Source organism: Mobula hypostoma, chromosome 1 (assembly GCF_963921235.1).
Source record: "Mobula hypostoma chromosome 1, sMobHyp1.1, whole genome shotgun sequence".
Lineage (NCBI taxonomy): Eukaryota > Metazoa > Chordata > Chondrichthyes > Myliobatiformes > Myliobatidae > Mobula > Mobula hypostoma.
Genome location: NC_086097.1, coordinates 139,658,121 through 139,685,110, shown reverse-complemented (window position 1 = coordinate 139,685,110; position 26,990 = coordinate 139,658,121). Strand labels below are relative to the sequence as shown.

General features: G+C 40.8%; 1 protein-coding gene across 1 annotated transcript in view; it reads right to left on the bottom strand.

Annotated features, from left to right (window-relative positions):
- herpud2 (HERPUD family member 2) overlaps positions 1-26,739 on the bottom strand; it is a 51,748-nt gene extending 25,009 nt beyond the window's left edge. The window contains exons 1-5 of the mRNA XM_063056838.1: positions 26,319-26,739; positions 9,482-9,559; positions 9,051-9,161; positions 5,255-5,415; positions 3,994-4,119 (exon numbers count right to left, since the gene is read on the bottom strand). Of these exons, the coding sequence (XP_062912908.1) occupies positions 3,994-4,119; positions 5,255-5,415; positions 9,051-9,161; positions 9,482-9,559; positions 26,319-26,471 (629 nt within the window). The 5' untranslated portion in view covers positions 26,472-26,739. The remainder of the gene's footprint in view (positions 1-3,993; positions 4,120-5,254; positions 5,416-9,050; positions 9,162-9,481; positions 9,560-26,318) is intronic.
- Between the last annotated feature and the right edge of the window lie 251 nt (positions 26,740-26,990).

Below are 26,990 nucleotides of genomic sequence, written 5' to 3'. Positions count from 1 at the left end.
TATAAATTCGTAGCTGATCTCTCACTACTGGGGCTTGGAACTTCAGCAGGGATATTAACTGCTACTGCTGGTTTGTTTCTTGGCAGTGTGTGGCCTTTGAACTCATCAGGGTGGAGAAAAACAGGACCAAATGGTTTACTGGTGAACAAGGCCAAGGTGCTCAATTAAGGACAGGGCAATTAGTTTAAATATGCCGCAGATTAATTACTGGAATCCATCCCAATTTATTGATTCATCGAAAACAGTCAGTGTAAATTCACAATTGAATGCTTTTTAAAGTCTGGCAAGTTTTCTGAAGTGTTCTAAATGGAAAGGCGCTTAAAAAGCCCATGGGACTAAGAGTCTCCAGTGTCTGGAAACAGAGGGGAAGAGTGGACAGCTATTTTTGTGACGAGAGGGCTGTTATCAGTGAAGTTCACTGGGCTCAGTATTGCATTTTGTGATAGACACAATTGATTTAGATCCAAATTCAAGGGACACAATAAAGCCGTCAATAACTGACACAAAGATTGCCTGTGGAGGAGGAAGGCTTTCAATTACACAAATATACTTCATGTAATTCTTCCATTCTTTGCGGGAATGGGACCCGCTCTCGGGGCCTCATGACCAGTTGTTTGTCAATATGCCTTCAGGGTGCCGGTTTTTCGTGGCTCTGGGGGGGGGGGGAGCGAGTTTAAGGTTGGCGCTGCTGCAGAAAACTGGTGTGTCGTGGGGGACAGAAGATTGTAAGCAGTGAGCTGGCTGTGTGCCCAGAGACCCGAGATCTTTGGGCACTGAACTCAGAAAAAGTGATTTAAGAGACTTAACACCATAAATCAGTGAGTTGTTTTGTTATGTCTCTCCTCTCGCTGTGAAACAGGGACACTTCTTTCTCTTATTAGGGAGACAGAGAGAGCCTGTGGTATGTTGAATTACTGAGTGAACGAGTAGTCTTCGGGGTACTGCAAGTCTGTGTCTTTATTGATGCTTTGCTGCTCACTTGAATCCTCGCTGGGGTGGCTGATGCTTTTTCGCTGGTGGAGGAGGGTGGGGTCGTCACTTTGCTGCTGCTTATGCATGGGAGGGAGTATCTGGGGAGGGCTTCAGGGTTATAACATTTAACTGTCATTCATTCTTTCCGGTGCTCCTCTGTTTTTGATGTTTGTGAAGAAAAAGAATTTCAAGATGTATATTGTATACATTTCTCTGACATTAAATTGAACCTATTGAATCAATAGATGAACTGGTTGGTTGGGAAGGAAGGTGGCAAATGAACTCAGGGAGGTGCAAAAAGGCTAGCAATACCTTGTTGAGAAACATGGCGTAACAGAGGCACACGGGAGAGCAAGTTCACAGATCCAAGTGTACAGCAGACAGGTTGATAACTAGGGATTGCTTTCTTTTATTAGGTAGCATATACTATAGAACAGAATTTATACTAGCTCTGTGTACAAAACTAGTTAAGCCACAATTCGAGAAACCTGTACTCTTCTGGTCATCACATCACAAGAAATATCTGACTACATTGGAGATACAAGGAATGTTTCCAGCCATGATAAAAAAAGATAACATAAGCTGGGATCATTCCGTGTTGAGTTGAGGCCAAGGAGTGGTTCTACTGAGATGCCAACCAATATGAGGGGGCGAGCCAGAGCAAGTAGAGGGACTCATCTCCCTTAGCAAAGTTGTTTAAAGAGAAGTACTTGGTAGAAAAATTAGGAAGTTGAGGGGAAGGAAAAAGTTTCACCTAGAATATTATGGGATCTGGAACTCACTTGCCTGAAGTGTAGGAAGCAGATAGACTTTTATTTTAACAATATTTAGATGGTATTTGGAAGAGTCATGATCTATGGATTCAGTGTGGAAACTAAGTAGAGGTTAGATTCTACAACTGGCAGATACAGTACTTAGCATCCAGGATTTTACAATTGCATAAATTGTGGGTGTATTTACAAGCTCTGTCCAGCAAGTGGCTCCATAGAGCCACACTCAGCATTACAACTAGATAAGATTCGATTCAACTTTATTATCATTGCGCTGAGTACAGATACAAAGCCAATGAAATGCAGTTAGCATCTAACCAGAAATGCAAAGAATAGTGTTATTTACAAAATAACTGCGAATAAAAAGTAAGTGCTACAGCACATAAATATAAAAGTACTGAGACAGTACAATATGGGTGCAATACTGCTTAGTACTGTGATGTGAGGTTCAGCAGGGTCAAAGCCTCAGGGAAGAAACTCTTCCTGTGCCTGCTGGTGAGGGAGCGGAGGCTCCTGTAGCGCCTATCAGATGAGAGGAGAGTAAAAAGTCCACGGTTAGGGTGAGATGCATCGTTGATAATGCTTTTCGCCCTGCCCAGGCAGTGTTTATGGTAGATGTTCTCAATGATGGGCAATTGGGTGCCGATAATCCGCTGGGCAGTTTTCACCACACGCTGGAGTGCTTTGCAGTCGGATACAGGACAGTTGCCATACCACACTGAGATGCAGTTGGTCAGTATGCTCTCAATGGTCCGTCAGTATCCTGGGACAGAGGTGAGCTTTCTTGATGCTCTGCAGGAAATAAAGGTGCTGTTGCGCCTTTTTGATCAGGATGGAGGAGTTCAGGGACCAGGTGAGATCCTAGGAAATGTGGACACCAAGGAATTTGAAGCTTGATACACGCTCCACTACAGCTCCATTGATGTAGATGGGGACGCGAGTGTGGCTCCCAGCATGCCTGAAGTCCTTGGTCTTCTGGGTGTTAAAGGCCAGGTTGTTGTTGGCACACCACGCGGCCACTGCTAGACCTCGTCCCTGTAGGCCGTCTCGTCATCCCCTCTGATCAGGCCAACCACCGTGGTGTCATCTGCGAACTTGACTATGGAGTTAGAACCATGTACAGAAATGCAGTCATAGGTGAAAAGGGAGTACAGAAGAGGGCTCAGCACACATGAAGATGTGGAAATGTCTCAAACATATTTAAACATAGGTTTGCTATATTACATTTCCAAAACATTTGGAACAGTTTACTTATACAAATAGTAAAATCTAAATTGTATTTGCTTTCTAAATGCAAATTGGAACTTGTTCAATCCTTCCCCCACCAACTCCTCTGATGAAAATTATATGGTAATTATACTTTAAACAACATATTTATGGTTAAGAAGCTTCAGATTAATGCCATCTTTGCTGGAGAAGTTAGCAGTAGCTGTTGGATAATACTCTAGAACTTCAACCGTGTTACATTACTCTTCTAGATTCTTCCAACAATATCAGAATTAGAAATATGAAATGACATGGCTGATATTAATTACATTTTCCTGATAATATGAAAAAGATACATCTTTGCATAACCCACTTTATATCTTGTGGAGTTCAGGAAGGGGCAGTTGGGAGAACACACACAAGTCCTCAATCAGGTGGGTTCAGTGATGAAAAGGGTGAGTAGCTTCAAGTTCCAGGGAGTCAACAGCTTCGAGAATCTGTCCTGGGCCCAACACATCAATGCAACCATGAAGGTGGCACACCAGCAGCAATATTTCATCAAGAGTTTGAGGAGATTTCATGTGTCACCAAAGACACCAGCAAATTTCTGCAGATGTATGGTGGAGAGCATGCTGATTGGCTGCATTAATACCTGGTATTGAGGCTCCAATGTACTGGATTGAAAGAGGCTAAAGAGAGTTGTACACAGCCACTTCCATCACAGGGAAAATCCTTTGCACCACCAAGGACATCTTCAAAAGGCAGTGCTTCAATTAGGTAGCATTCATCATTAAGGACCCTCACTATCCAGTCCATGCCCTATACAGGGGCCTGAAGACCAACATTTAAAATTTTAGGAATTGGTTCTTCCCCTCGACTGTCATATTTCTGAATAGACCATGAACACTATCCCACTATAACTCTTTCAATATTTATTTTTCATAATTTTCATACTTCCACTGTGTTTTTGTCACAAAGCAAATTCCATTACATTCTGTACATCAATGATAATAAATCTGATTCTAATTGAGGTCAGAGTACTTACTACTGCCAGTAGTACTGTCGAGCGTACATTTGCTGCCACCAGAGCACATGATGTGGACTGTACATGGGATAAACTGGAAAGCCAACCGGAATCACTGGTTGCATAGGAACCTGGCCTCCTCCATGTCTGAAAGGAATCAGGTATCACAGTTTAGCAGAGAAGGGAGACAAAAAATATGATTATTATGAATCTTTGATCTACACAGGATTGGCAAGGTGGCCTTCTGATACTCTGACAGTTTGCTGTATTTTATATTTTCCAATTGATTTTCCCTTTAGCTTTACATCCTTGACTTTGAAATCTAATCAAATATAACACTAACATTACCGCACACATTTTATAGATTCAGATTCATTTACTTATCACGTACATCAAAACGTAGTAAAAATGCATCATTTGTGCAATCCCAACCTAGGACAAACGCACCATCGGAAGAGCACCTTGTGACTTTGTTCGATTTTCACCTTTGCTCTGATCCAGCCAGACTCAAATCTCAGTTCCCAATCTCTGCAATGCCAGCATCCAGAGATAATCGTAAACGTATGTACGTTACCAAGATCAATACCAGAGGCACGTCAACAATTTGTGATGAAAGTAACATAAAAAATCCCAAGAACCAGACATAGGCTTGGCGCATATCAAGCCAGAGACACTGGGGAAATAACCCACCAAAAAAAAAAGGGCAGCGATATAACTTATGAGTCAAGTGGGTATTGCAACACTGAAACTTTACACTAAAGCATTAGGGTATACAAGGCACATTTAAAGAAGGTACTCTGATGACAAATCTAACTAAACACAGGATCTTGATTTAGGAGCAAATAAAGGTATGTATATCAGCATTTTTCATAGTTAATGGAAGGTGTGGCAGTGGCTAAGACAAGATTGCATTATTCCCGAACAGTAGTAACAAGAAAGTACAAGTGTTTTTGTGACTGATCAGCTGGGTACAAAGTGTTCAGTATTTTTGAGATAGAAAGGATATAGGGTTGAAGCTTAGAATGGGACCAAAAGTAGAACAGAAGGTGAACAATTTGCTATAACCAGAGGAATACTTCCCAACTCCCACACAATCATTATGCACAATAACACTCCACCATCAATTTAACATTCCTTCCCTCAGATCACTTCGAAACATCAACACTAAAACCTACTGCAGCGCTTGAAGAAAACAAAGCAACACCTCCCACACACTTCAAAATCAGTCACACCCTGCAAATAATCTGGATGATGTGGCATCCTCTTTTAACAATCTACCTACCCTTGGATCACACGTTGGAGTCTTTGGCTCTGTGCAAGGTTTAAAGTAACCTGAGAGGGGCTACGATGCCTCAGATCAGTGGGATTGGAAGCTGGGTGTCCACTTACAGATTCTTGACTTGAAGATAGAGTGGGTGCTGGGGTACTTGAATTTTCAGAACTCTGAAGAGAGAAGCAAGACTTGTAAATACATTTGTTTAGCAGAAACTCAGAAGTGAACAGGAATCATTCCATCCAGGGTCTGGACTCCTCGGTTAATGGTAGGGGTCCATGCAATAAATAAAAGTTGGGAACTAGGCTCATGCACGCTGTCCATTAATGGTTATTGAACTGAAAAATTAAGCTTTCTCTCCCTACGTACCAAACTGAATCCAAAAATCCTCATTTTATTCCACATCCATACTTCAGTCTTTAGCCAAAATAATCTAAATCTTAAACTGCATGTTTCCTTTATAAATTACAAACATTCCCAACTCCCAAACAGCAGTATTTCCTGGGAAACAGTAATAGGGGCAAAATGTTGGAGACTAGTCAGCCTTTGACAGGTGAAACAATAAGAAGAGTCAACCACTCATTAAGCTCAACATCAATCTCACTTGCTATTTCTCCAATCTACATGGCAGAAGCCTGACCACTGTCTCCACACTCCTCACTGATCACAATGGACATTTCAAGTGAAAGCTCAGCTTCACCACTATGCTGGTTCTTAAAATACAACAATGCTGCAAGGATAAAGCTCTTCCAGAAGCACAGCACGTAAATTTGCCTTTTATCTTCACAAACACACAAATCAAAGTACAAACTAAAACACATTAACTGCCATTTTGTATTTCTTACGATGGAGTTTCAAATGACAATTTGTCGTGGCCAACTAACCAACCAAACCAGGTTGGGTTCTGAGAGGAAATAGCAACAGCAGGGGCAAACCTAAACGGTCATAGGCCCACCAGAGATCAGTTTTGAACCTTGGGTGACCAGAGCTGAGGCAGAAATCCTACACACAGCACTGTTCAGCCTGTGTATTTCACACAATGAAAACTTGGCAACACTTTCCTTGTAAATTTCAGGAAATTTCAAAGAACATAAAGTCAGTGAAATACACTGAAGCAATCAACACCTTCTGCTGCTGCTGCCTTCTCCTCCAGCCTTATTTTTTGCCAGTAGTCACCACCCAAGATTGTAGACCCTCTCCCACCTTCAGAATTCTCTTTAGCCTGGTACTATGTGCGGACCTTTCTTCACTAACTACCAACTACGACACTATCTCAAAATTTCCACATTTATTTCCAAACTTACATTCAGTAAGAACCAACACAGTGTCCTCAAGCCTACAAGCACAGGGTTATTGTTTGGCAAACTGATTTCAACTTCATTGACCAAATGCCAGCTCTCAGATAGCCACAGATACCTTTCACTGAACATCAGATTACTGTCCCCCCAAAAGGTCACCGACTTCATTTCCTCAAATTTTCTTTCACAGCTTCCTGCCTTAGAATCCACTTTCACCTGTTCCCCAACATCCACAGGCAGGGCTGTTCTGGCAATGCTACTATTTCAATCCGTTTTTAACCCTACAGAACTTATTTCTTCCTACCTTAACTCTATCCTTTCACACCTTAGCCAATTTATTCTTACCAGCATCTGAGCATCTCTGATACCCTCTACTACAGCATAGGTAGCCAATCACTCTGCATCTCTATCTCACACCAGATAACAGGTGCCCTTTTTTTCTTCCAAATGGCCCCCTCATCTGGCTGACCTCCTGGTAATGAAGAACTTCTTTAAACCTCAGACACTTCCTTCAAGCTGAAATGTACAGCAATAGATTCTACTTGTTGAGAAATGCCCCGTTGTGGGTGATGTGGAAATACTTGTTTCAGATCATATTTAGGCACCTGCATCCAACTCTTATTTTAATATATTGGTTTTGATTACAGATCTCTGCTCTCAACCAGAACAGGAAAATTTCACCATGTTTGCAAACAATTTCTACCCTGTTCTCACTTTCACATGTTCCATCTGATACTTCCTTTCCTATTTCTCATTGCTATTTCCACCTCAGAGTCCAAGTTAGCAGCCAGTATCCAAAAGAACAGCACAACTATCTTGATGACATCTCTTCTCACCCTCCTCCTGTAAGGACTCCATTCCATTTTACTAGTTTTTAAACATCTCTTCTGTATCTGTTCTAATGACAACAATTCCCACAGTGGTGCTTCTGAGATTTTTTCCCCTCAGCTATGGCTTCCTTTGTTCTGCCATTGACAGGGACCTAGATATGCCTGATCTAGTTGCCACACTTCTGTGTTTACCCACTCTTCTTCTCTAAGCAGGGATACGATCTCTCTTGTCCTTGCTATTCACATCACCAACCTGCACATTTAGTGCATCCTTTACCATTTCTGCCAGCCTCAATGGGCTGTTTCTCCACAACTCCCTGATTCACTCTTATATCTACACCAAAAGCCACTTCTGATAGCACCTTCACTTGCCACAGGATATGCAACCTCTTCTTTTCACTCCTCTTCCTTCCACAATCCAAGGGCACAAACACACCTTCCAAGCCAATCAATTACTTACTCATCTTTCTTCCATTTTAGTGTACTAAACTTGGTGCTGACAATGTGACTTCTTGTGCATTGAAGAAATCAAACAAATTACGCGACCACTTTGCAAATAGTCTTTCTCAGCCCCCAAGGATGACTGAACTTCCAGCTACCTTTCACTTTAATTCTCCATCCATCTGATTCAGCTCACCTTCTATGTGGGCAATTACAGCCCAGATCCAATGAATTTATCAATTTCATATAAGCAACCTTCCCAAATTGTGTCAGAATCAGCCAGTTCAGCTTCAAGGTCACTTACATGTTAATTTTTTTTCTCCCTTTACTCTAGATGCTGCCTGACCTACCAGGTATTTCTTGAGGTATCTTGGATTTCCAGCAACAGTGTATATACCTCATAGATACAGCACATTGTGTTCTCTCCTCAATTCTCATTTCTTACCCTCTACTCACACCTCTTACTGAAGGTTTAGCTCTGATGAACAGGTGCAGATGCTACCAACACCACTGACATCTTGATTCTTTCAGCTCATTCTGCTTCTTTTTCCAAGATTTCCTAGTTTTGGTGACAGTTCATCAACCTGAAATATCAGCTTCCCAGAGTTTGCCTGATCTGTTGAGTATGAACAGCTTTTGTTGTTTTTTTTTAAATTAATACAAACACAGTCAGTCATACGGCACAGAAGCAGACTCTTTTAATCAGTGGTCCCCAACCTCCGGGCCGCGGACCAATACATTGCCGCGAAGAATGCAGTGGTGCAGCGGTAGTTGGAACGCACCAAGCACATCTTTAAGAAAAAAGCCGAAATGAACAAGCTAATTAATTAGGTGTCGCCCAACACGTAAATGTCAGCCCAGATCTGCCAGAGATCTTCTCTGCCAGAGATAATGAACAGAAATATCCAACTGCCTTCCTCACCATCTTATCCAACTGTTCTGCAACCTTCAGGGATACCTTTGTTCCTCAACATGCCTCATCTATGCAACATTTTGCAGTTTCCTCCAAAACACACACCTCAAATCAGGATTAAACTCTAATCATGAAGACAGTTTTTAAAGTGAGCCTTAGCAACTGTGCCTTAAGTATCGTACACTGTGATTTCTTGTAAGTGCTGTTTACTTACTCCATGGAAACTGAACAGTGAACTACCCAAACACAAAACTCACCCCAATTTCTGAACCATGTACCATGAGCCAAAAGTGAAGCAATAATGGCTGTTGCAGCTACCTTACCGTGGTACCACTGTTGGTTATTGTCATTCCATTGTTCCTGTCACTGGGTTTGGGTGATCCTGAAGGAGACCTTGAAGAACAGACTAGATGAACCATGTGATACTCATCTTGCTGCAATACACACATAGGTGAGAGGGGAGAATGGTAGAAAGAAAGGAAAAAACAATAAGATGCATGTTTGTTGTCAAACATTGAGAACTGCAGCCACTAAATAGAGGTGAAACCATATGAACCTATTCCTCTATCTGTCCAATCTCCTGCATTGAAAATGCTCTACAGCATATTAGCTATCACAATGTGTAAGCATAATTGAAAAATGCAGGTTGCAACAGCTTTAACTGCTGAAAACCAAACTGGTGACCATCTATTAATTACAATCACAGAATATTAGCCAATGCCAAGATCATCAAGAAGGAGAGGTTTAAAATTACCTTTCTGAAAATGTCCTTCAACTGCAAGTGATCATGGAGAAGCTTTCCAGAATATACAAGTCTCTGATCCTTGGTGGACTGTGGAGAGAACAGACAGGACAAATTCATTACCTGTGGCAGCCACACACTGCAAATTCTAAAGAAGTTGCTATTCTGTAAAACTTCGCCCTAAAACAATGCAGTAACCGCTACAGTAACCCATGCAAAATCAGCACTCAATTTGAGCACAGATAAAACAGATGGAGATAATGTTGTTCAGAACATCAAGAGAGCAGCTCTTCTTTTTCAGAACAGTGACAAAGCCTACCACTTCATTCAGCAGCCTACAACTCCAACAAAATAACATTGCCTCAATTAACTGCTCAAGTTTCTATGCTGGCTCCAACTGAAAAAAAAACATTCTTCCAGAAGAAATAAAATGAATGCAGATTAATTTCCTTAAAGGAACAATAATTTCTAGTCTCCAAGTTTAATACTGGAAGGACCAACCATTCTACAGGGGTTGAGAAATACAATGGAAGTTTCCTTTCATTCTGCAGATTAAGATAGAGAATGGATTCCAGTTAATTGGTCCATTGGTTAAAAGGGGCAGCTGCTTATTTGCAATACTCTTAAAGAACAAAAAGCTGATCAACAGCCAGAATTCCCTTTATTTGGTGAAGGGTCACAGCCCAAAACACTGATTGTTCATTTCCCTCCATAGTTGAAATCAGTTTACTGTGAACTGATGGTAAACCATTTTATATTTTTCCTCATCATTTCTATAACAGTTTAATGATTGACATTAGTAACACTTGGAAAATAAAGGCTTATTGGCGTAGGAAGCATGGCTTGTTTATTTGCAGGGTTCCACGGAAAACTAGCTTTTCAAGTACAGAAATCAAAAACATGCACAAGCAACCAACATCATTAAGACCACTCACACTGATGAGTTATGGATACACTGCAGCCAATGGGACATTCTCAACAGGAATAACATGCTGACTGTCCCAGATTAATTTCCATCTTTCTAAGTGACACAGGTTAGGCCCTGAGTTTTGGAAAAAAAAAAGAGGGCGTGGGTATTGTGACGGATGTAGAAATAAACAACTCCTGACAATGTGAGGCTTTAGGCTCTGGGGAAAACAGAAACTAAGATTCCAAACAATCCCATTTAGCCTGCCAGCAAGGTTGGGGAAAGGACAGACTCAGTGGCAAGGGAACAATGTCAGGGGCATCTCCAGAAGATGTGACTGTCTCTGAATGACAGCATAGAAACGGTGAGAACATGTGGAGTATTGTGCTGTTTGATATTCTTATGGTACATGTAATGCTGTGGTTAAGACTTTTGCTGCTATGCTGCAGGCATTTCATTTTAGCAGTTCTGTAAGAGCAGTCAATTCCGCTTTCAGCCTGTTTGGGTTTGAGCTGAGATAAGAGACTTTGTTGTTCAACTTCAGAATGTGGTGTCAGCCAGTCAGGATGGTAGATTTGGAAGAAGGTTCTATGCTGGGCAGAGTGTTTTTGTGAGGGACACTGTTGTGGGTGGAGGTCTTTGCTGGCAGGAGCTGGGAGAAGACAGGAGGGTAGATGGCTGAGGATGCTATCCCGGTTGCAAAAGGTAGTTTGTGCAGATGAATGACCTCAAGAAGGAAGGACCAATACTTCCATGGCCTGCTTATTTGAGATGTATTTCAAGCGACATTAGGAAGGTGCAGTGTGTACATCAAAAACAACAGCTTCTGGAAGACTTGAGCTCCACTATGCCCATGTGACTGTTTAAGTATAATGGGTCTTTTTTGTTTTTTTTTTCCTTTCTCTTTTTGGTTGCTTAAGTTAACGTTCTTAAATATAGTTCTTGATAATTGCATGTAGTATATGATCTGTTATTTCTTGCCGACGAGCGATTGCCGGGAGCAGTAAATCACATAGCATTCACACAAACTGGGATTTGGCTAGGCAAGACATCCCAACCTCCAGATACGGTGGGACCAAAGTTGTATACATACAAAGCCCGAGAAAGATGGGCTTTTTGCCGCGGATCCCAGTGGCTGTTAGTAAAGGGCTAATGAGCCACATTTCCAAAGATACCCAGTAAAAGGGGGTTTCACACAGACCTGGTTTAACAGTCAACTCTTGGGTGTTGTCTAGACACTTTCCTCCTTATTACAATAAAAATCAGGAAATGCTAGAAAAGTGCACGTCCTTAGAGAAAGAAGCCATTTCGGTTTGATGATACTTCATCAGAAATAGGAAAATCCAGAAAAGAAGACAAATTATATTTTAACTTGCACACAAGGGGTAGGAGTAGGAAGAATAAAAATAACTGTCAGGATGGAAAATAAGAGACTGTATGATAGAATTGAATGGAGGTGCTCCAACCGACCAACAATCAGTTGTGAACAGCAAACTGGAAGGTACAAGTGAATCATTGTGTCATGTGGAAGAGTATTTGTGAAGTGATTTTCCTCTACACTGGAGAAACCAAAGATAGATAGTAACCACTTGGCAAACGTCTTCTTCTAGTCTGCAGCTGTAACTCTGAGTTTCCAGTTAACTGTCATTTTAGTCCATTGTGAACTCTCAGCCTTTGGTCTCTGACACTGTACTAAACCCATAGGATCATGCTTTCACCTTCTGACCAGATAACTGGAGCTCTTAGAATCCAACACTGATTTAAAAAAATCAGAACAAAGAAGATCAAAAAAAACTTCAGCCTTTGTATCTTGATCAAAGAGGATCAGCCTTTAACATTGGCTCTGTATTCTGCTCTCTGAACATTTTCAGCATTCCCTTCAGGTTTGCAGCAAGTACAGCAATGCAAACAATACAAATGACCCAGATGTCAAAGAAAACAAAGCACCCTAACCATTTTGAATTCTTCCACAACTTAATGATGACTGCTCAGATGTTTGGATATTAGTGCTGCACTCATCTCTCCTCCCTCCACCCCTAAATTCATGCATGAGTTTTGGCAGCAGATGTATTTGGTTGTTGCATTTTACAATCTACAGGAAAACAACTGAATTTAAAAACTGCTCAAGCAATATTTATATTGATGCCAGTATTACACAGTGTTCACCACTCAAACACAAGGCAAACAGACCTCAGCCGCCAGTAGAGCCTGTATTAAGAGTGAATGTTTGCTCTATGTGGTCAAAGTTTCTGTAAGAAATTTAGCAACTTGCCAGGAAATACAGGATAGCTAAAATTAAACAAATAAGGTACTCATAGCTTCAAGTACAAATTATTACAAGAAAGGATTTTTTTTTAATCTGAAGTTTAAAATATTTGTGTCATATTACATAACAGCCAAAAGATATTACATAACAGGTTTTTGATTACACGAAACCAAAAAGAAATAAAGCAACTGAAAAACAATTAGTTACCAATTCCTTTGCATTTAAAAAAAAATTCTCCAAAGAGAAAGAAAATAAGTCCCTATCGTAAAGCCAAATTCACTCTCAAGTGATTTGATAATGCTCTGATCTGATTTTCAATTAGGATAACAGATGCTTGATTGCTGCAATGATGTGTTTAATAGCATGAATAACTTTAAAGATGATGAAAAATCAGCATACCCACTTCACTTCTATATTAACTTCATAAATTACACTCATTAACTTCATATATTACACTGAACCTGGGGACTCAAGTCTCGATTCTTTTAATACAGGGGAGGGAACGTCGACTCAGACCAAGAGAGGCCTGCGTCGGACATTTTCATGCCTTGCAAGGTACAGATTGGAAGTCTGTGTGGGGCTATACTCCTCACACAGACACTAGAGCAATGTATGATTAAGTGCCTTGCTCAAGGACACAAACACGTTGCCACAGCTGAGGCTCGAACTAGCGACCTTCAGATCACTAGACGAACGCGTTAACCACTTAGCCATGTGCCCAACACAAATAGTAATAAGTAATATAGATTGATGTCCATTTAGTCAAATTATTAAATTACTAATTCTGAACTAGATCAGAATGCTTCAGCGTTGGAAAATAAGAAGTATAATTCAAAGCTGATAAATCTATTGTGAAATACAAAAAATAGCATTTAATCACATTGATCTATTTATACTAACCCTCCATAAGAGCTTCCTCATGTAAATTTGTCAGATTAGGAATACCAAAACCAATAGAATTAAGTGAAATATTCTATGGGTATTAGTCAGTACAACATTCAAAACAAAAACTGAAGAGAGAAGAGGAATTGCATTAGATTAAGTGTGGAGTAAATTGAATGCCAAAAATGAGTTGCTTTTTCCCCCTCTAAGCAGCCACAGTCCATGACCGAATCATAACTCTGGTTTAATGAGGCCCTTAAATCAATGCACACAGCTTTCATAATTCTATGCTGAAACAATAAAATGTATACTTTATTTTGTTCTATGACTAAAAGGAATTATTCAACTTTTTGGTGAAAACACTATTAACTGCACTTAAAAGGCTCAATTACAGCACTTTAAAAAGAATACTTATAAAGTCTGTAAGATGAGGAACACAAGATCAGGCAACTTTGATCTACAGAAAACCACAGTCTATTTTCAGAACACCATCACTGTCAATTCTGAAAATGAATGGATGCGACATTGTCTTGAGACAAATTCAACAAATTTCAGTGAGAAATTGGGTGATTGTATTTCTCCACGTGCATTGGGGCAGAACTAAGGAAAAGATCTCTTGCAGATGCACAGTAATACGGGATTGGTTTATTATTGTCATATGTACCAAGCTACAGTGAAAGCTTGTCTTGCATACTGTTCATTCAGATTAAATGATGACACCCTACAATGATACAACAGAATTCAGAATAAGTGCAACAGCTGCAGAGAAACTGCAGTGTAAGGAAACAATAAAGGTACAAGGTCATACTTTTCCAAATCCTCTATTCATTACAGATAAAAGATCCCATTAAGATAAACAAGCTCTGTAGCCTAGCCAAAATTTAATCTTCTTGCACAAACATTAAAATCAACCATCAGTCATTTATCCAACAGTACTGTACACAATGTGCAAAGACTATTACAGTTTCAATTCATTGGTTGACTAGTGTTTTCAGGTGTTCTGAAGTGATAAAAGAAATGAAAATCCAAATGATCCCTACAAATATAAATACATCACTAGGATAGCATTTTCAGATCAGTACAAATCCATTTTTACAAGCAACATTTGTTGTGAACCATCCTCACGGAAATAAATGAAAACCCGATTTGAACCACAGTAATTCACCATGACACCACTGTTGGCGGCAAAATCTCAGATGCCAACAAGGTGGTGTACAGGAGTGAGACAAGTCGGTCGGTTGAGAGGTGTCACATCAACCTTGCACTCAATGTCAGTAAGACCAAGGAACTGATTGTGGAGTTCAAGAGGGAGAAGTCGAGAGAGTCCACACCAGTCCGCAATGAGGGTGCAACAGTGGAAAAGATGAGCAGCTTTGAATTCTTAGATATCAACATTTCAGGATTTATCAGGGACCTAACATTTTGATACAATCAAAAAAAGAATGCCAACAGCTATACTTTATTACGAGTTTGAGATCTGACATGTCACCAAAGACTCTAGCAAGTTTCTACAGATGTACCATAGACAGCATTCTGACAGTTTGGTTCACAGCCTGCTGAGGCTCTAATGCATAGGCTGAGAATAAATGGGGAAGACATAAAACAAGCACAGAACTTTTGCTACTTAGGAAGCCGGGTGACATCAGATGGCAGGTGCGACATGGACATCAAAAGAAGAATAGGAATTGCAAAAGACACCGTTACGAGAATGAAGATTACGAGAATGTTGGACAATATCTAGTAACATGAGGAAACGAATTGAAGCAGCAGAGATGTGGTTTTTGAGGAGGATGCAAAGAATATCATGGATAAATGAATATCTAACAAGGATGTCATGAACAGAGCAAACACAAAAAGAGAAATAATGTATGAGATCATGAAAAGGCAATGTAACTTCATTGGACATGTGATCAGGAAAGAGGAGTTAGAATGCATGGTAATTATGGGAAAGATTGAAGGGAAGAAAGCAAGAGGAAGACACAGACAAATGATGATGGAGACAGCAGCCAGAGAACTGGAAATGAATACCAATGAATTGATCCACTTGACCCAAAACAGGAGTGTGGGGGCCATGGCAGTCAAAGCTCAAACTGGGCATGGCACCTGATGATGATGATGATTCCTTTTTAATAAATTTTGTCTATTTGAAATAATGTGCATGGGACTAAAACTGAACACTCCATTTAGACAAAGGATAATTCAATGGCATGTTGAGCTTTACCCAGACATTTCAAAGTCTTCCATCTCTGAATTAAATTAATTAATTGCACTCCAATCAAACACATACCACACAAGTTACAATTAACAGGGTGCATAGACTGTCTTCAGTATATTAAATGCAGATTTTATACTACTTTAGTAAAGCAAATAATTAAATAAAAATCTGATGCCATGGCAAGAGATTGCAGAAGATACTAACAAAGAATAACACTTCTTTGGTTTCTTAATTCAAGTCACACAATGCTTACTGATACAACCTCAAAAATGTTTTGAAATATTTTCAAATAGCAAGTTCCTGATTGCTAGTTATTTTAATTATCCTCTTCATACCCTGTTTGACCTTTCCCTCCTTGTGCTGTTTCAAACCACAATGAAAGCTTAAGCATCAGCACACCATGTGACAGATTTCGAACTTCAATGCTTGTCACCATTTATTAAATTAGGGAGCAGCTGTTCACCATGTTTTTGCTATTCCTAGTAACATATCCCTTAGCTTTTTTTACTTGCCCCATTACTATGCTTTTTGTTTGACAGCAACTTCTCTATTGTCACTTAATCTTTTCAATTGTCAGACAGTCCTTGCAGATGACAAGAATCTAAGATATGAACAGAAGATGCCACAAATTTCCAACAGATCAAGCAGAACCTGTGAAAAGAAGGGTTAATGTTTAAGGCTGATGGCTTTTCAGCAGCATGGCTCTGTTTGAAGCTCTTTGATTGGAACGTTATCTGACCACAGATGCAGCTGGACTTGTGGATTATTTCCAGAATTTTTCTTGTATTCTTTTGCCCCTTAGATTTTCCTCTTTCCCCAACATCTTGCTGCCCAAAATTCACAAAAAAAACCAATCACATTAACCATGAAAAAGTCAACCTACAATGCTATTTCTCCACAAACACTGCACTGTTGAATGTTAACATTTCCTGTTTTAATTTTCTTACATACAAAATGTTTTATTTAATATTACAGGAGAATAGGAAGAAACCCCTTTATGAAACAGTCATAAAATGTACTTACTCATTGTCTCATATGTCTCCAAGCTCTGGCACTCTATCAACACCTCCCACACCATTAACCAAGTTAGGAAATGAAGAATCCATCACTTTGTCAAGCAACTTATTTCTCTCATATGTTTTTTTTGGCTTTTTGATACCCAAGTGACATATTTCAAACACAAATTTTGGCTAGTAAAGTAACGAAAACATGAGTAGATGCTGGATAAGAATGTTCCCTCACACAGAGCAGAGTGACTAACTTTGCCTTCTCACATAACACAGCCAAAAATCAGGAACTAAAGTAATATCAAGCTAGATGAGAATTTCAACCTAGGGTTAATTTAAAATTAGTTAGAACTTAGAATGTTACAACTCTGTAGGGGGCCTTTGGCCCAGGATGTTGTGCTGACCTTTTATCTAACTCGAAGCTCAATCAGACCCTTCCATCCCATGCCTATCTAAGAGTCTCTTAAATGTACCTAATTTATCTTTGCCACCAAACTTGCCAGTGCACTTCCATGCACTTACCACTCTGATTTGAAAAGAACCGACCTTTGACACACTTTCCATCATTTTCTCCAATCACCTTGAAATTATGCCCTCTTGTATTAGCTATTGGCACTCGGTGCTGACTGTCCAGTCTATTTGGACTCTTATCCTATTCACCCCTCATCCTCCTTCACTCCTAAAAAAAAAAAGCCCAGCTTGCTAAACCTTCCCTCACAAAACATGCCCTCTAATGCAAGCAGCATCCGGATAAATCTACTCTGCACCCTCCCCAAAGCTTCCCCATCCTTCCTATAATGAAGCAACCAGAAATGAACACAATACTGCAAATGTGTTCTAACTAGAGTTTTATGAAGAGTTAGTATTATGTTGTGGCTTTTGAACTTAATTTCCCCCAGATAACAAAAGCCAACACACCGTATACCTTAACTACACTATTTCCCACTCAGAAATACAAAAGTAGCTATTTGAGATTTTAATCTTCCTTTAACGAACAGCCAACTGCCTCAACACAAGCCTTATCTGGTTGCCCATATTATCTGCCTCAAGGTGATGCACATTTACCCAAAGCAGACCATGAATCTAACCAGCTTAAATGCAAATGTTTACCAGTACAGAGCACTGGCAATCTTCCCAATCTCATTCTGCTCAGATCACTGTATCAATTAGTTTGTAGGGTTATCTAAAGCAGAGCGAAAAAAGGTGCATTCCCCTGTGATAGCCTTTACCCTCAGGTTCAATTAGTGAGCAGCTGACTAGTTAACTTTTACTCCACTGAGTAATGAGATACTATTCTGATTGGCAAAACAAGAGCCTTGAAGCTGACAGATTCCAAACGATCTTCTCATAATGTTTACCTACCTGTAATTTTAGAAATAAAGCATAGCAATGCAAGTGTTCAGGAAGCCTAAAATTACCCTTCTCGTGTGGCACTTATACTTCTACAAAACCCTTAAAATCAAGGAAGCAGGATGACCTGCTTCACTTCGATTTTATGGGTTTCAAGGTTTGGACAGGCAGGTTGGTTGGCTGAGGTGATGTGCTCCTTCTGCTACTTGTGTAGCGCTTCATTGGCTTCTGACTATGTGGCCTTCAGGTGTTCAATCCTATCCCTTCCACTCTGAGCAGTGACGGGCCAGGGATTTCCAGGAATCAGTGGGAATGTTGCATTTTTTTTCCCCCAAGGCATCTGTGAACACATTCTTGAATTTGGCAACTTCTCTTTCAGCAGCGCAAACACGAGGAATTCTGCAGATGCTGGAAATTCAAGCAACACACAACAAAGTTGCTGGTGAACGCAGCAGGCCAGGCAGCATCTCTAGGAAGAGGGAAGTGTCAACTGTCCCTCTTCCTAGAGATGCTGCCTGGCCTGCTGCGTTCACCAGCAACTTTGATGTGTGTCTCTTTCAGGAGTCTGCTTTTCAGCACGTGGATCAAGTAACCAGCTACTTGACTCTCAGTGAGATGGTTAAATAAAAGGAATTTAATTTTCAGTCTTAGAGCATTCGGTTATAACTAGATTCTCAACCTGCACATCTCATGTACATAATAAATCTACATATAACATACCCCGATACTGAGACAGTTTGTCAAACTAGCCAGCCAAAAACAAGTGAACTGCTTTGCATCTACGCACAACCTCACCTGATCTCTGGGAGGAAAAATGGCTGTTTATTCACACTGTTTCAATGCTGAATAGCTGTTACACCTACCACTCTATGGGAGACAATAACCAGTTATCAACTTCCAGTAACTACAGGAAGATTTAGGGTGCATATACTGTAGCACCAGCACCTATTGGCCCATCTTTCATTCCTCTCACCTAACTATGAAATCAAATTGTTAATGTTTCAGGTCTTGTTCCTGGAACTGAATGACCAAGCCTTTCAACTCTTTGCCACCTACCTTAACATCGTAACCCAAAACTTTGCTCCTGAACTCTTAACTACCCGAAGTCTGCTTCTACATCACTAACTCTATCCTTGCACATCTTGATGCATAATTGTGAATTCACCCTTTAATTTGCATTTTAAAGAGGGCAGTTTTACAAGACCACATTTCCTTTACCTTCCAGCAATTAAGCATGGAACCTTCTCTAAAGATCCTTAATATCCTTCTATTGAGTAACCCATAGCTGTAATGAGAGTTGTTAGAGACACGGAAGCATTGCAGACTACTGTCATCAGAGAAGACAAGTGAGGCTATGTCTACACTACGCCGGATAATTTTGAAAATGCCGGTTTCGAGTAAAAACGATAGGCGTCTACACTAAGCATTTTTCAAAATATCTCTGTCCACATTAGACAGATATTTGGGCGAATCTCCTCCTACTGGGCATGTGCAGGACACACAGAAAACAAGCGAAGAGGAAACGATATACGTTTGTACTTGGTGCATGTTTGTCCAGTTACAGAGTAGAAAAACTTAAAAGGAATTGCTCTTGGCTCTCGCTCAGGAGGACGTAAAACTAAAAAAAAAACAAATACTGGAGCGTATGGAGGCAACCGACAGGGAGTTCACGGACAGTATGACCCAGCTGACGACGAACATTGAAAAACTGACTAACTCTGTTGCATTAATAAAGCACCTTGTTAAATGTATAAAACATGTCTGCATCGGTGTTATCTTGTATTTCCATACAATGTTACATTAGGCTGTTACACATCTATTGTCGGAGAAGTACTTGCATAAATAGGTAAAGCACCTTCATACAAGCAAGGACAGAAAACAGGGCAAAGTGAATATACTTATTTATTCAGTAAGCTATGGGTCAAAGTATTTGGCGAGTACATTTCTAACGCTTCTGACTTCAGTCTCGTTGCCGTCTGTTCTGAAATTGTTAGGTTCTGCGAAGTGCAGAATCAAATATCGCTGTGATGATTGTACGCTCTAGTATCATTCTTTGGCGACAATAAAGTAGTAATAATAATAATAATAAGAAGAAAACAATGAAATGCCACGCTGTCGCCATCTGTTCCGGCACGTCCTGACAGCGGTTTTAAAAAGCTCCGGTTACCCTGTACACACTGCAACGGATATTAGGCGTTTTCAGATTTATTCACTCTGGAGACCGTTTCTGAAAATCTCCGTTTTCAGGGGTTGAAAATGCCGTTTCAGTGTGGACGGAAGGTCAAAACGAGGAGAAAAAGCTTTGTTTTCAAAATTATCCGGCATAGTGTGGACGTAGCCTGAGAATGTTAGTTGCAGATTGTCTAGAGGCAGATATGGAAAAGGAATTATAGTGTGTGATCATGAGATTGAGATCTCAAAGTAGTGCTCTTAATAGTCTGGTTCAAACTGAGATATTGACAAGAAATATGTAGTAATCTAGTCGTACAGTTAACATTTTAAAAGCTGTTTGCAAAACAAAACTTTTCCCAGGTCTTAACACAGTGAACAAATTTACTTATACAGTAGCTGACGGACAAAAGATAGCTGATAATGATGGAATATGACATTTGTTTGCATAGGATTCATGTCCATCAGCTACGATGAGATATTTTGTTAACAAAATGGTTTGAAGGTACACTTAGAATTCTAGAACAAACTGAAGTTTTAAAAGGTGACAATGCAATATCCTTCTAACTGTCAAGTTCAATTGCCAGACAACTTCACTAGTTTTCCATCTTATAGTCCAATGATTTAAAAAAAAACAGCATATACTTAAGCATAAAAGATAGAGGAACACACACAAAACGCTAGAGGACTTCAGATCAGGCAGCATCTATGTGAAAGAATAAACAGTTGATGTGTGTGTTGCACAAGCATATACTTGTACAATTTTGCAGAATATACCCCTTCACTTGTTTGGTGACAATATTTCACCTTCTGAGTCTGAATATCCTCAAGGTCACAACAAAAGATAGCACAATAAAAAGTTAGGTTTAAGCAGAATGGCTAATGTGTGAATGGCCAGAGTCAGAGCAGGGAACTGGGGTCTTGGCACTGAAGGCTTCAATGAAAGAAGCGGAGGCTGGGTGGAGTTTTGGCAAGATTTTGCTTAATAGTGCCTAGCTAGAGTAGCAAGAATGGATCCCAAGAAAGTGTTGTGTCTTGTTACAATATGAGGAAGATCTGACAGACCTTTAGTCTCCCTGATTAGTAAATCTGCCAGAAATGCATCTGAGAGCAGCTTCTTACAGAGTTGTTAGGGAACTGGAGGTGGACTTGTGGATCATTCGGGAGAATAAGGAGTTTATAGGTAGGAACTAGAGGGTGGCAGTCACACCAAAGTTGCAGGAAGCAGGTAGCTGTCATGAGAGGGAAAGGGAATAGCCAGACAGTGAGAAGTACTGTCTACCAGGAGAACAACCTACCAGGCGGAAACTACAGTGACCAGATCTCTGACAGAGTCAGGCTCTGTGCTTAGAAGGGGAGAGGAGAGCTGTGGTGTTAAGGGATTCAATAGTCAGGGGAACATAGAGGATATTCTGTGGAGATGATAGGTGGATGATATGTTGGTTCTCAGATTCCAGGGTCAGGGATGTCTCAGTCCAGATGATTCTTAAGAGTGAGGATCAGCGGCCTGAAGGCATGGTACATACTATATAAGTAGGAAAAGGGATGTGGTCCTGAAGAGTGAATACAGTGGAAGGGTGGATTAGTAAGTTTGCAAATGACACGAAGGTGGTGGTGTTGTGAATAGTGTAGAAGGTTGTCTTAGGTTACAACAAAACACTGATAAGATGTAAAACTGGGCTGAGGAGTGGCAGATGGAGTTCAATCTGGAAAAGTGTGAAATGATTCACCTTGGAAGGTTGAATTTAAAGGCAGAGTACATGGTTAACAGCACAATTCCTAGCAGGTTCTTATCTTTGGGCCCACATCGAGTTTCCTCAAAGTTGCTGCGCAAGTTGATAGGGTGGTTAGAAGGTGTATGGTGTGTTCATCTTCATTATTCAGAGGATTGGGTTCAAGAACCATGAGGTAATGCTACAGCTGCGGCCAGGGTGGTAGTGGAGGAAGATATATCAAAGAGACTTAGATACAAACATGGATGAAAGAAAAATGGAGGGCTCTGCAGGAGGGAAGTGTTAGATTGATCTTGGATTAAGTTAAAAGGTCAGCACAATATCATGGGCCAAAGGACTTGTATTGTGCTGTACTGTTCTATGATCTAGCAAACAGTACAGAATAATAATTATATCAGTCATACTGTGTTCAGTTGACTAATATCCATGTTTGCTCTCCCAAGATAAATAAGATTTTTTAAACCGATGCCAGAAAAATCCACTGGGTTTTCGACCGTGGTAATGGAACATGGCCAAACAATTTCCAGGATTAAGTTACCTAGCCACAAAAGTTACTTCTAACACTAATTATTCAACTCAACTGGAACAAATAATGAGAGTTACCTGACAGAATTCACTGTAGTTTCAGAAAGCCCAAGAGGTACAATATGAGAGATTATCAGCTTCATCACATTGGTGCAAATACAATAAAAACTATTCAATCATGTTTTCGACCAAGAATAAATATATTTAAGCATGCAATTTTAAGAATAGTTGTAAACAAGTTAGATCGAGGAAGTCTGCTGAGAATAAAGTGACAAAGAATGATGTCAGATATGGGTGTGGGTTTTCAGAATTATTCTATGTAGAAGAAACATTTAAGAAGAGAAATACTGGGCCTATCCAGGATTATTAAAATGATAGGTAAACATTGTTGGACAAGAAACATACAAACAAGAGATCTAAGGGAGACAACTATTTTTTTTAATGAAACACCCTGGTTTCCTTGGCTGCACAAGTCTAGGGAAGACGACCTCCGGCCCCGCCAAACTCCTGAGATTGAGGCGCAGTCGATCCCAGCCCAAACCCTGGTTTGTGTGGATGCTGTGTCGTTTGCTACCCCGTTACAAATTAATACCACAAAATAACAGATAGTACACTGCATACCATTAAAGGAACTATAATCATGAATCTTAACTAAAGGGTTAGTAAAGAATAACAAAAAGGGCCCATTCTAATTAAACAGTCAAATGTGCACAAGTTGGAGTTCATCTTGAATTTCTCTGTCATTCACGCGCTGGGCCCTCGGTCCACGTAAAAGCACAGACCACCTTCCGAACGCCACTCGCAATCCACCTCGGACAAATGGGTCTCCCATCGGATCATATGCTGCGACCGGTTCTCCCCAGCGTCTTCTCTTCATTCCTCTTGAACCAAAAAAACCTCAAGCCCAACCTAATTGTCCCTCACCAAGAAAACCTCCTGCTAATTGGATGGCACACATTCCACATCATCCCTTATTTTCAACAATAACCCAAAGAGGCTGAAAGCAGAACAGCAGCTCTTATGGAGCTGCAAAATGAAATACCTACAGCATAACAGTAAAGATGTGAACCAGGGCATTACATTTACAAATAAACACACTTATAGAATGGAAACAACTTGTACACCATTAACAGCACAGTGCAAAAAGCTGAGAACTCTGAACAGACATGTTGTCAAGTCTGCCATGAATGACAAATGCAAGGACTCAGACAACTTAAACACCCGAACAAGTTCAAACTGCTGATAATGCTTAAGGCAGCAACCTAGCCACAGGGCACACTATCATTGCAATAATGAAATTAAGAGCAAGTTTTACAGCAGGAAGATGTTTCATTCACATCCCGGAAAGATCAAGATGAGAACTACAATGGGGTATTAGCTCAAGATGCGGGCTTCAGAAAATATAATTACATGGAAGATGTTGAAACAAATCAAGATACAACTTGGTGTTAAAATAAGTTACAAATTATAACAACATTGAATGAAATATTTAATTTATAATTTGATTGTGCACATGGAGCCAATCAAGAACTGAATGGTTCTCTGGTTTTAAGCCTTAAGGCCAAGGTTGAGAAATGTTTTGTTTTCAAGGACTTCAACATAATGAACACTGGGTATATTGTGTGTAAAAAAAATGATTCCCACATTTTGTTCAACCAGACTGAATATTTGCATGTACCATCATGGACATGGCCTTTTAAATCAGATACTTGTGGCCCACAGAACCGCTGTGGAGAATACTTCAAGAATTAAACATCAAATAGGAACCCTTGTATTGGTCTGGTATTTCTATAAAACCTCATTCTTCACAGAACAAATTCTGTGACACCAAGGCTTGAAGTGAACATATCTTGTCAGTTTTTTTTAAAAAGATTCTGTACAAAACAGCAACAAGGTACCCTTCACACAATCCTTCTATCATCAGATATACTCAACCATGTTGAAGTTGCACAAATTTTATTCCAAGCAAAATTTCGGCAGTTAGAAAGCTGGGTTTAGAAGTGCACAAGATGGCTACAATATTGTGTTTTTTTAAAATAAAACATTGCCTTGATTGCAAAACTTTTGTGAATCAATACAACCAGTCAGCATTATAGAGAATAAAACATTGGTTTTTCCCCTTGGCATGAACAAGTTATCCAGAGTAAAGAGTGTGACAACCAGGCACAGTTTTACTTACATAATTGAAAATGAGATAATCCCAAAACATGCTCTCTAACATGTTTAATCTACCTTCAAGAAATGATAATAATTCATTACAAATTCCATAATACTGTGTTCATGAAAATTAATCATGACCACACCACTTGCAAATGAGGCATGTTCCAGATTGGATCTTGGTATACTTTCACTGAAATCTACCTTAAACATATTCAAAGAGTATGCTTCCACCTCCCCAGCAGACTAAGAATGCCAGTGGGCCACCGAACATATGTACTTTTATTCAATGCAACAATCACTGGGGCATCAATCACTTCCATATCCATGGTACATGTGGGTCCACACCTCATCTCCATCTTAAATACAAGATATTTTCTTTTAAACTATCACCTCTCATGCTAAATTCATCCTACTGAGAAAACATCCTCTCTGTATTTCGCCTGAGCCCCTTGGATCTTACAATTTAACCCTTCTTCTGAATTCCAGTGGATACTTTTCCAGAAACTGAGCCAAAACACCAGTTAAACCCGTCATAACAACAGAACAATACATATTTCCTTACAACGTACCACGGCAGTATAGCGGTTAGCACAACGCTATTACAGCTCCGGGCATTGGAGTTCAATCCCGGCATCCTCCGTAATGAGCTCAGATGACTCCCCCGCGGAATGTGTGCGCTTTCTGTGGGTGCTGCGGTTTCCTCCAACAGTCCGAAGGCAGACTCATTAGCAGGTTAAAGTAAATTGTCCTGTGATTAGGGTGGGGTTAAATTGGGAGGTTGCTGGCAGTGCGCCTCGAAGGGCCAGAAGGGCCTATTCCATGCTGCATCTCTAAATAAATACATGGAACCTATTTTAGCTCATCAGCTCTGTGCTAGTTTACAGATCTCATTACTTGTAATCTACCCCCACATTGCCACTCAATCACTTCTTTCAAGAATGCAACCTGACTTTGGAAAAAGCCTGCATTCCAGCAAACCAATTATTTTTAACCCCCAATTTTAATTTCTCAGCATTGACATCCCAGACTCCGAGAAAACTAAAGGAATTCAGGTTCTCACATTATTGAAAGCAGAACAAATCGCATCCTACTTGTTCAGACATCAATAAACAAATAAGCTAGCAAGGATGAATTCAGAGTAAGAAACAAAGCATCTGTATTCAAGCTCACATCAAGCCTCGTTGGGTAGAGATGCAAACTGCAGAAGACCACAAGCATCAGTTAAATCACCTGTAATCCACTCATCTGCCCTCTGGGTCCAGCTACGAGAACACATTCAGTACCAGCGCAAATAGCACAGCTAAAAAAAAAATAATGCGAGAAAACTACAAAGGGAAAGCATGATACCATCAAGACTGCCTGCTGGCGAAGCATCAATAATGCCTCAGTAGGACCACCCCAAATCAGGGCAAAACTGGAGCGAAACCACCTAAACTTGTGGGAAGCATAAACGCCAAAGTTGGGGGGTGGGGTGAAACAGAAAAGAACAACTAAGGGGCAAGGGGGAGGTACCCAGAAAGAAGGAGTGGAGACAGTAGCGAGGGATAGGGTAAGTGTCCTACGGTAGTGTAAGCTACGACTTCACAGGGGAACACTTCACTAACATCGGCACGGCACAAGGCCCCTGGTACTCACCGGGCGGCTGGGGTACACAAGCGCCAGGTGGCTCTTGAGGTGTCCCACGGTCCAATCGAGGAAACAACGCACCGTCTGGTCATCGTACTTCTGGTTCGGCGTTCTAATCACTAGAGTCACCGGGCTGTCGGCCACACTCGGATCCATGGGCATACTCCCCAAAAGAGCGCGGCGGCCTGAGCCCCGCAGCCTCACTAAGGCCGATCAGCGGCCCTCCGCCCCATGGCTCGACTCCCAGCTCCCCCTCTCACATGGCAGCGGGCGCAAGCCCAAGGCCTCGGTCTCTCACTCGCTGTCTGCCACTGGTCAAGCTCACCCCACCCGACTCTGTCTCTCTGCCGCTCCCGTCTCCACGGTGACGCGCGTCGGCGCTCACGCACAATCTTCTCCCCGCCAGGGGCACGCGCAATTGCGTGCACGCCTCCACGCCAGTTACTTCCCCCCGGTGGCGTCACAACCACAGTCAGCTGACTCGCAGCGTAACCGTGACGCTAGGGGAATAGTTCACGTGACAGTCGCTAGCAATGCTTGTGAAGTTTATCGCAGGACAGACGGGTGACTGGGGTCCCCTCTTTTCGCCGATCACTAATTTTTTTCGGGATTGGCCAACAACTTTCTTCTGCATCTGCTGCGAACTCTTACTCTTCTTGTCCAAGCTTCTTCCCAGTCTAG